The sequence below is a fragment of the Cebus imitator genome, unplaced genomic scaffold, assembly GCF_001604975.1.
Source record: "Cebus imitator isolate Cc_AM_T3 unplaced genomic scaffold, Cebus_imitator-1.0 Scaffold309, whole genome shotgun sequence".
Taxonomy (NCBI): domain Eukaryota; kingdom Metazoa; phylum Chordata; class Mammalia; order Primates; family Cebidae; genus Cebus; species Cebus imitator.
In genome coordinates this window covers 915,056-926,012 of record NW_016107624.1, presented here as the reverse complement: position 1 = coordinate 926,012, position 10,957 = coordinate 915,056, and the positions used below count along the sequence as shown (strand labels likewise).

Below are 10,957 nucleotides of genomic sequence, written 5' to 3'. Positions count from 1 at the left end.
AATTTTAGCTGAAATTGAAGAAACTAAAATTTGATGTTTTCTCTTTCCCTGGAGCATGCATGTGTGGGAATTATCCTAAACGTCATTTCTACCAGCAAGTTTATTTCAAGCAACGAAACAACATTCAGCATATTTATGTTCCTGTCACACAAGTAATTATACTGAGGATTCTGTTCTCATGCCAGGCTATATTTCATCCTTTACTTCAACATCCAACATGTTGATCTTCCTACCTGCCATTTACAACAGCTTTTGTTATTATTTGGCTAGGAATAACTTCTTAAAGTTGGCTATGTTTTCTCAACGATCATCACGCAATCTTGAAAACTTTACAAGTGGGAAAGATCTAACCTAAACATTTCAAATTATAACTGGATCTAATGTTGTACGGTTCACGGATGGCCCTGAGGAGGGCCTTTTCCATGCCCAGCTTGGGCTCCAGGCTCAGGTTCTTGGCTTCCCTTGCTCTAAGAATTGAGCAGAGCGCCTTACACCCATGGTGAGTGTTCCAGCTCCAAACAAGTGTTCACGGACTGGGAGAGTGAGCAGCAATGCAGTTTATTGAGCAAGTGAAAGTAAAAGGTTCCACAGCATGGAAAGGTGTAAGGGGACCTAAGAGGGTTGCCGTTATTAGCCTAGGCTGCCTAGGCTTATATACCCAAGTAATTCTGAGTGGCTGAGTGTTTGCCCCCTAGTCCCGTATGGGGAGAGGGCTTGTGACCATGAGTCACCTAATTTCTCCTCTTGAGTTGCCGAGTGTCTGCCCCCTAGTCCTGTGTGGGAGGAGGGCTTGTGACCATGAATCACCTAATTTTCTCTTTCTGGTGGTTGTTTCCTAGTTTCTATTGATCTTACAAGCAGTATCGGAATGTGGCTGAACAGCTAACTGATACTTTGAACACAGCCTCCTGCTATGGCTGAAGTACCCGTGTTGATCTTTTCCCATGCTAGGGTTTCCAAAAAGTTCCCCATTGACCCAAAAGGTTTTATTCCCTCAAAATGAAAGGGAATTTTTACATAGGCTGAATTTAACAATTGAATAGGTCTTGTATTTAACTAAATACTACTTCCATTTTGCAATTAAAAAAATTTTTTTGTAGTCATGAATTTTGCTCCTGGATCTCTTCTGGGCTTAAATTTGCAGTTTGGTTTCCTTGTCTATGAGAGATCCAAACAATATTATCTCTGGGGAAGCTCCATCTGGACTTTTCAATTTGATTCATCAAACTCTGTACTGGGGTTGAGAATGTTTGCTCCAAAGAGATATAGGTGCTTGATTTTCTTGATTACCCTGGTACTGCCTTCCCTGTCATAGTCTCCAATTTGTATATCCATGTCTTCCTAAAAGTCCTATAATGCTGTCTGTCATCAGTCACTCTCTGACTTAGTAGAGTGGCATCCTGTTGCTTGACAAATCAAATTTGCTCTCTTGAGACCTTACTTTTAGGACACCATAGTTGACTTCCACCCCACATAATCAATTTTTATTTCCCATGTTTCAGGTACCCTAGATGAAGTCAGGATGCTTGGAATCTTGGCCATGCACTACCGTCTACTGGATATGTGTCTCTATTATTGTCTATGTTATATCTATATTACTGGACCGCGCTATCAAGTATGGTAGCAATTAGCCACATGTGACTATTAAAATTAAATAAAATTAAGAATGTAGTTCATTTACCTCAGGCACTTTTCAAGTATTACTAGCCACAAGAGCGAGTGACTGCCTTATTGGACAACGCCAAGAGAACAATTCCATCACTGCTAAAAGGCTTACTGGACAGTGTTGGTATAAGATGCTTATGAATATGTGTGTATACATATATGGTTTAGGAACCCTTACAGAGAAACAAGGTAACTTGTGGACTGGACATCGTGGCTCACACCTGTTATCCCAGCCCTTTTTTGGGAGATCCAGGCAGGTGGACTGTTTGAGCCTAGGACTTGAAGACCAGCCTGGGCAACATAGCGAAACCCTGCATCTACAAAAATACACACTCACAGACAGCCGGGCATGGTGACACACGCCTGTGGTCCCATCTACTATGGAGGCTGAAGTGGGAGGATCGCTGAAACCTGGAGAAGTCGAGGCTGCCGTGAGCCAAGATCGTGCCACTGTACTTACTGTATATACTCCAGCCTGGGCGACAGAGTGATACCCTGCCTCAGGGAAAAAAAAAAAAAAAAAAGGGGGGGATAACTTGTGCTCTTCAGTCGGTTTGGGTTGAAATCCTATGACAGCCATTTACTACAACCTTAGCAAGATGCCTAAATCTCTTTTGATTTCAGTTTCCCCATCTCTAAAAATGGGCCTAATAATAGTAACTAGCTTGTGGGGTTGTTGTGGGAACTGAGATGGTACACAAAAAATGTTGAGAAAGTGCCTGAGATTTAGCTCAGTTTTAGTTCCTGACGCTAAAAGGTTTGCATGCTTCATTTCCTTAAATCCTCAGAGCCTTCGGGTGGGTAGCTTACTATAATTACTATGCAGATGAAGCAAAGTCTGAGCGGTTACAGCCAGAGTGTAAATGCTGTGACTCATTCAAATCTACGTCACCTGACTGTCTTTTTTCATTCACCTACCTCCTTACCTTGCTTTATTTTTCTCCTTATCACATCACAGATTCCTTACTTAATTTATCAGTCTTCCTCCTAATAGATGTAAGTCCCAGGCGGTCAGGAATGTTTGTGTTTTTTGTTCACTAACCTTACCCGTAGAACAGTGTTCCGGATAAAAGAGGTGCTCAACGGGTTGTAGGAATTTGGACACGTCTCTTAACTTCTCTGAGCCACAGCTCCCTCTCCGTAAAGTGAAGATAAGAAAAACTGCAGAGCTGGTGCAAGACTGGATTGGAGGAGGGACATAAGAGCGCTGTGCAAACCCGGATGTACGGTACGAAAGAAAGCTCTGCTCTAGGTTGCACCCGGTCTAAGCACTGTGGGGGCCGCGCAGTGAGCCCCCAGCTTCCCGGGACGCTCTCTTCCCCACCCGGACTCTCAGCCTCCAGCCTCCCAAAACCCACCTCCGGGTGGGGGGGGGGGGGGGGGGGGGGGGGGGGGGGGGGGGGGGGGGGCGGGGGGGGGGGGGGGGGGGGGGGGAGGGGGGGGGGGGGGGGGGGGGGGGGGGGGGGGGGGGGGAAGAGGTGGGGGCGGGGAGGACCGGAAGTACAGACGCTTTCGCCGGGCGCAGCGGAGCTGACGGACGCGCGGAGATGACGCAGGCAGCACCGGAAGCCGCTCCCCTGTGAGGCTGCGGACCGGGAGCGGCGGCTGCAGGTCCAGGTTTGTATCCGAGGCGGAGTCGGTCTGGGAGGGGAACTCTCAGGCGCCCGCGCCTCTGCTGACCTGCCGCGCCTTGGCTGTTTGTCTTTTTCTCCCTGCAGGCGCCATGGCTGCGGAGCGGACCCGGCCGCTGCGAGGCTCTGGCGGCCCGAGCGCGCCTAGTAGCTGTGAACCCGGCGCGAGGTCCCGGGCCCCGGGGCGCTCGCTCAGGTCAGTGCCGCGCGGAACACGATTCCGGGAGCAAGGGACCTGGGAGCGACGAATGTGTTGTTGGGGATCTGGATTTTAGAGATGGGAGAATAGGGTTTCGGAGTTACTGCCTCCTAGTGCCTCCATTTCCTTAGCTGCGAAATGAGTTAGCTGTGATGTCCCAGGGCTACCAAGCGTTTGAAAGATGAAGTGTGGTGAGGTGGTTTATGAAGTACAAAGCACTGTACTGCGCGATAATTGTGGGTATGCCATGGAAACAGGTGTGTATGTGTGGTGCTGCTTGAAGTAAAGCAAAGATAATTGTTAATGCTAAATAATAATGCTAACTGACATTTACTGTAGACTTGCAGTGTGCCAGGTACTGTGCTAAACGCTCTACGTGTATTGTCCTGTTTAACCCTCATAAAAACCCTTGTAGGTAATGCTCTTCGTGGCTGTATTTTACAAGTGAGGAAACAGGGCGTGAAGCATGTGAAGTGATTTGCCCAAGGTCACCCAGCAACAAGTGGAGTTGCAGAACCCATATTTTATAAACATTACTTGTATTCTTTCAAAGCTTTAAAAAATTCACCTTAAAACTAAAGGCTGTTTTTTTATAGTATGTTATACTTACGTGGTTTTCAGTTTTAAAAGATATACAATGAAAAGGAACCCCTCATTCCTGTTTTCCAGCTCCCCAGTTCTCTCTGGAGGCAACTAGAGTTATCAGTTTTTTGAATATTCAGATTACATTTTATGCAGATGTAAATTTATAGATGTGTATACATTTCTTTTTTTTTTTTTTTGAGGTGGAGTTTCCATCTCGTTACCCAGGCTGGAAGGCAATGGCGCGATCTCGGCTCACCGCAACCTCCGCCTCCTGGCTTCAGGCAATTCTCCTGCCTCAGCCTCCTGAGTAGCTGAGATCACAGGCACGCGCCACCATGCCCAGCTGATATTTTGTATTTTTAGTAGAGACGGGGTTTCACCATGTTGACCAGGATGGTCTCGATCTCTTGACCTCGTGATCCACCCGCCTCGGCCTCCCAAAGTGCTGGGATTACAGGCGTGAGCCACCGCGCCTGGCCCCTGTGTATACATTTCTAAAGCCTCTGTACTCTTTGATAGGAAAAGAGGGGGAAAGGAAGCCTCCTTCCATATACCACTAACAATTATGTTGCTTGCACTCTTGACTAGGCCAGGTTCTGATGGAGTAGGAGGGGAAAACATATTTACACTTTTTTTTTTTGAGATGGAGTTTAGGGTGGAGTTCAGTGGAGCAATCTCGGCTCACTGCAACCTCCGCCTCCGGGGTTCCGGCGATTCTCCTGTCTCAGCCTCCTGAGTAACTGGGATTACAGGTGTGTGCCACCACGCCCGGCTAATTTTTTTTTTTTCTGTGTGTGTGTGTTTTTAGTAGAGACGGGGATTTTCCATGTTGGTCNCTGGGATTACAGGTGTGTGCCACCACGCCCGGCTAATTTTTTTTTTTTCTGTGTGTGTGTGTTTTTAGTAGAGACGGGGATTTTCCATGTTGGTCAGGCTGGTCTCGAATTCCTGACCTCGTGACTGCCAGCCTCGGCCTCCCAGAGTGTTGGAATTACAGGCGTGAGCCACCGCGCCCGGCCTACACTGTTTTATCCAGAAGGTTCTTTCTCTAATAACTCAGAGTAGGTTTTGGAGGGGCGGGTGCAAAATATTGAGCCTGCTACTTCTTATGCCATTCTGGGAAAGCCATTCCACTTCTTAAGCCATAAAGTTCCTCATTATGTTAGGTAAGGGTGGGATTATTGATGCCTTCCATGAGGTTATGAAGATCAAATGAGATAATGTTTACCAGTGATACTTTTTCTTTAAATAAAAGCAATATAAATATGCGAGTTGCCTAAGGTAACATAATGGCAGAACCTGAGAGAGACTAACCCCAGGCTCTCATCTTCCAATTTAGGAGTCTTTTTGTTACATGACCCACTTCCTCAGAGGTGTGTGGTTATTGATACTGAAAGCAAGAGAGCAAGTTGAATGTGTTAACTCTCAGATAGGGGCGTGGGGCAAGGGAGCAAACAACAGAGAATGTGGATAGAATAAGGCACCTGCAGGGAAACTAGAGCCTCTAATAAACAAATGGGTGCTCTTCATTATAAAATTAAACCCCTAGTAAGTTTGAGCCCTTGAGTTTTTCTTCCAGGTGTTTTTAAGAGAAACTTTGTGATGATAGGGTTGAAGAAGAAGGTAGTGGTCATGTCTATTCCAGCCTTAGTGTCACAAAAATCTTGCCTGCCAGGTAATCAAAGTAATAAAACTAACAAAAAGTGTCATTTGAGTTTTAATCCTCTAGAGTGTACAGTGTGCTAAGCATGTCCCTGCTATGTTTCTGAGTTTCACCCTTCAAGTTAGGTGAAAGCTTCCATTTTACAGATGACAAAACTGAAGCTTAAAAGTTAGTTGGACATGCCCATAATCACATAGGAAGTGGCTGAATCAGTAAAGCATTTCTGACCTCCAAAGCATTTTTATTTATCACATTCTGCCTGTGTGTCCAGCTGTCCTTGACTGTTTGTGGTGATGGGAAACTCACTGCTCTGGAGGCAGCTGTTCTATTGTCGGAAAGCACTGAGATTTAAAAGCTTCTCATGATGAATCGAAATCCCATTTCCTGACGTTTGTGCAACCAGTATATGGTATTTCTAGAGACTGTCTAAAAGGGTCCAGTTTAGACCTGTTACCTTAGAAAGTGCCCTCCAAAGTTAGTTGATCCTTTTAGAAAAGAAACAGTTGGTGTTTTTAAATAGTGCATTCTGCAGTTAGTGAGACCTTCTTTATTAAGAAAAAAAATGCTTTTTTCAGAATAATCAGAGGTGAACTGCTCAGTTTTACAAGAGATTGAATGTTTAAAAGGCAATCTATGAGTTGGGAAAAATTTTTTTTATTAAGAGGAGAATATATAAATCTCAGACATGGCTGAGCTTTTTAAAGGTGCTCACTGAAAAAACTCTGTCCATAATCTTTAGTGGTGTCGTGGACACATTAATTTAGCATGTTGTAGTATGTCTCTTAGATATTTGTGAATGACGAGAACCTGATAATATTTGAATGGGTATTCTAAATTTGCCTTTTAGCTATTTATTTATTTGAGATAGAGTCTTGTTGCCCAGGCTGGAGTGCAGTGGCACGATCTCAACTCAATGCAACTTCCACCTCCTGGGTTCAAGCGGTTTTCCTGCCTCAGCCTCCTGAGTAGCTGGGATTACAGGCACACTTCACCGCGCCTGGCTAATTTTTGTATTTTTAGTAGAGACGGGGTTTCACCCTGTTGGTCAGGCTGGTCTCGAACTCCTGACCTCATAATCTGCCCTCCTTGGCCTCCCAAAGTGCTGGGATTACAGGTGTGAACCACTGCACCCGGCCACCTTGTAGCCACTTAAATAACAATTCAGTTCACATAAATACAACCATTTCTACAATAGATGTGTGTTAGTGTGTGTGTGTATGTGTGTATATATGTATGTGCAGATGTGATGGAGGAAGCCCACACTTTTCACTGTTTAAAATGTTTCTGGAGCAGGTGTTTTTGTGTGTGGTTTTAATTGACCAGTATTTAACTAGCTATTGTGACATTGTGTAGATGCCCGCAGAAGGTAATTGCTTTGTCTTGTTGTGAATTGTTATTTTTTAAAAGTAGATCTTTTCCAGAAATGTTATGTAGATAAGAGGGTTGTTAGGATTTAGAGGAAGGAGTGGGCTTTTTATTGCATGATAAGTCGATAAAACTTTTAGTGATCTGATTTTTTGTCAGCTAAGTAAGTTTTTAATACAAATTAATAAATCCTCCCTAGTCCAAACTCTTTGGCTTCGAAAGTATTATCTTGAAGTATAGTCACAGTTCCAGAAATTAAAACAATTAGCAGATGATGTGATTGCAGAGTTTGGTTGCTTCTACTAATAAATCAGACTGCTTATTTGTCTAAGAATGTTTTTGCCAAATTTGATATTGGACATTTAGGATTTTATTCACTTTACATTAACAAAGTTGGAAGATGAGAACTTGCTTTTTGTGTAGACCTGATCCAGGTGATATGTCTGGAAAGCAATTAACTTTCCTTTTCCATGTTAATTTTGGACATACATTTTTAAAATTAGTATGACAATCTTGTGAGAAACTGAGTATTCAGATTAGAAGGAAAGTTTTTATTAAATCATGGAACTATTTAAATATATGGAAATAAAGAGAATAATAAATCCCTATGTGCCCATCACCCAGCATTAACTTCTATCAACACATAGTCTTGAGAAAGATTGTTTTTATTGGTTTATTTTTTAATCTATCATTAACTTAATCATTATTGAGTGAGTTAACACCTGTTGACACTAATGCAGGATAACTTTTAAAAAATTACTTGTTAAAATTAGCCCTGGAGCAATTTGGCATTCTCCTAAGGGAGAAAATGGTCTATTGGGTAGACACATTACGCCCAGATCTTATCACTAGATCATGGCTCTCCTGGTTGTCACTCACTTTAGAGAGAGAGCTTGGTATCTTGATCTTGAGAGCACTGGCATCCAGTCTGTTCTGCAGCTATTTAATAGCTCTGTGAATGTAGACAAATCACATACCTTCTCTAACCTGTAGTTTCCTTATTTGCAAAGTGAAGATGATAATGCCTGTTTTCTGGTGTTTTATAAACATCAGGATTATTAATTTGCTTTATTTGTGTAGGCCTCCAGGACCCTCATGACTCTCTGGGGCCTGTGGTTAAGAGTTGTCACTAGCTCATACAAGGCTTATAAAAACAGACTACAGCGAAATAAGGTCTTTGGTAATTCATTTTCTAAACAGGCAGTGCTATAAAGAAGTTGGAAGAACCAGAATACCTGAGGCAGATAACTTACTACACCTGCTTGCTTTTCTTCCCTAAACATTTTCAGCTGAACATCTGTTGCAAAAGCAGGTAGTCAGTTCTGTGATTTTGGTGACAGGTGGTGCCTGCCATGATAATCAGTGTCTCAGGTTACTGCTCAGGAGACTTGTTTCTGATTGTCACATCCTGGTGCTTGCTTTTGTGATTTTAGTACCCAAATAGAATGTATTAAGGAATTAATTAAAGAAATTGTTTTATAGTGGTTTGATGCAGGAGGGGTGTATTATAAAATATACTGTTTTATAATGAATTGTTGGTAAATCTATTACGATGAAGATGCATGTAGCATGTGCTAGACTTCAAAAATATTAAGTCACACATACCAGTCTGTTTCACTGACTTGTTTTGGAGATCATGATTTGATAAAGTATGTTTTCTCAAATGTGTTTTCTTTGGTGTGCATGGAAAGTGTTCAGATAAATATAGTGTATTAACTAATGTTGTAATGTAACTATGCATAAAGTTGTAATGGCAGATTTTTTACACTAATTTTTAATACCTCATTTGTTAGCAGTCTTGCTTGAACAGTCTTTTTGAGCAGAACTAATACAATATTTTGATGTGCCACAGGTAAATTTTTCCATAACCTTATGGAGAGAAAGGACTTTGAGACATGGCTTGATAACATTTCTGTTACATTTCTTTCTCTGACGGACTTGCAGAAAAATGAAACTCTGGATCACCTGATTAGTCTGAGTGGGGCAGTCCAGCTCAGGCATCTCTCCAATAACCTAGAGACTCTCCTCAAGCGGGACTTCCTCAAACTCCTTCCCCTGGAGCTCAGTTTTTATTTGTTAAAATGGCTCGATCCTCAGACTTTACTCACATGCTGCCTCGTCTCTAAACAGTGGAATAAGGTGATAAGTGCCTGTACAGAGGTGTGGCAGACTGCATGTAAAAATTTGGGCTGGCAGATAGATGATTCTGTTCAGGACGCTTTGCACTGGAAGAAGGTTTATTTGAAGGCTATTTTGAGAATGAAGCAACTGGAGGACCATGAAGCCTTTGAGACCTCATCATTAATTGGACACAGTGCCAGAGTGTATGCACTTTACTACAAAGATGGACTTCTCTGTACAGGTAAGAGATGCTGGAACTGTTTTTTGGCTTTGTTTTGTATTTCGTAAGGTATAATCTCAAACCAGTTCTCAGCTTTGAGAATGACAAGTGTCGATTATATGAGATATGTACAGTGACTTTTTTTTCTCTATCCCTGAGTGGATTTTCCACTCTTATCCTTTATCTTGTCTCTAGAGAACACAATCATTTTTATAAAATTTTATGAGAAAAACGCTTCAGACTGTCTTAAACATTATGTGAATTACAAAGCTATTGATTACTTTTTCCCTCTGTTTCCTCCATGTATAGTCCTCCTTGTTGCTAAATTCTGTTTATTTTTCTGTTGGCACTGATATTTGAGGAAAAAAACAGTGGAAACATTGGTATCTAATCCTAGCAAGTAGTTAGATCATTTTGGCTGAATTGCTTATCCTCTCTGTATCTTTAAAATATGGAAAAGGAGGCCAGGTGCTGTGGCTTATGCCTGTAATCTTAGCACTTTGGGAGGCCGAGGCTGGTGGATTGCCTGAGCTCAGGAGTTCGAGACCAGCCTGGACAACATGGTGAAACCCCGTCTCTACTAAAATATAAAAAAAAATAGCCAGGTGTGGCATTGTGGAAAGGAGATATTTCTTCCTTGCTCTGAAATCCTGTGATTCTAAGTAGAAGAAGCAGAAGTTGGGAGTTTGGGCCGGGGAATAGAGAGTTGGATATTTTTAAACTAGGCAATTAAGTAACTTTATAAAACAATATAATTATTAAAAATCTAAAATTATACATTATTTTTCATTCATAATAGTCATGTGTTTCTGTATATAAGTAATGCCCATGTGTTAGATAATACGTTTTGACAGGCAATGTAACTAATTCTTAGGCAGCATTTAGAATAGCTCCAGGCAGTTCTTACTAATAATCCCAATGCCTGTTTTCTTATATTGTATATAATATATAGAAATGCTTGGTATTCTTTTTCATCCAAGAAAACTTCTAATAAACATTTGTGTATTACAGTATCAACTGTTCCTTTGTGTAAATACATCAATAGTCATCATTTAGCCATTTCCATATTAGTGCATGTATTAGTTCATTCTCAAAATGCTTAAAAAAAAAAAAAGCTGCCTAAGACTAAGTAATTTGTGAAGAAAAGAGGTTTAACTGACTCATAGTTTCACATGGCTGTGGAGGCCTCAGGAAAGTTACAATCATGGTGGAAGGCAAAGGGAAAGCAAACACCTTGTTCACAAGGCAGCAGGAGAGAGAGAGTGTGAGTGAAGTGGGAAGAGGCACTTATAAAACCATCAGATCTCAAGAGAACTCACTCACTATCATGGGAACAGCATGGGGGACCACCTGTGTGATCCAGTCACCTCCCACCAGGTCTCTCCCTCAATACCTGGGGATTATATTTTTCCATTTGGGACAGAAGCCTAAAAGTAGAATCAGCAGATACAGAAGTATGAATTAGTTTTTAGCTTTTGTTTTTTGTCTTTTTTTTTTTTTTTTTTTTT

At 42.0% G+C, this 10,957-nt stretch overlaps 1 protein-coding gene across 3 annotated transcripts in view; it reads left to right on the top strand.

Moving 5' to 3' along the window:
- The first annotated feature begins 3,155 nt into the window (after positions 1-3,155).
- FBXW2 (F-box and WD repeat domain containing 2) overlaps positions 3,156-10,957 on the top strand; it is a 26,383-nt gene continuing 18,581 nt past the window's right edge. The window contains exons 1-3 of one of the 3 annotated variants that reach the window (XM_017503294.2): positions 3,156-3,282; positions 3,384-3,492; positions 9,053-9,470. In XM_017503294.2, the coding sequence (XP_017358783.1) occupies positions 9,368-9,470 (103 nt within the window). In that variant the 5' untranslated portion in view covers positions 3,156-3,282; positions 3,384-3,492; positions 9,053-9,367. Of the gene's footprint in view, positions 3,283-3,383; positions 3,493-3,532; positions 3,753-8,960; positions 9,471-10,957 lie in introns of those variants that run through there. The other 2 variants (XM_017503292.2, XM_017503293.2) reach the window with 2 other exon arrangements.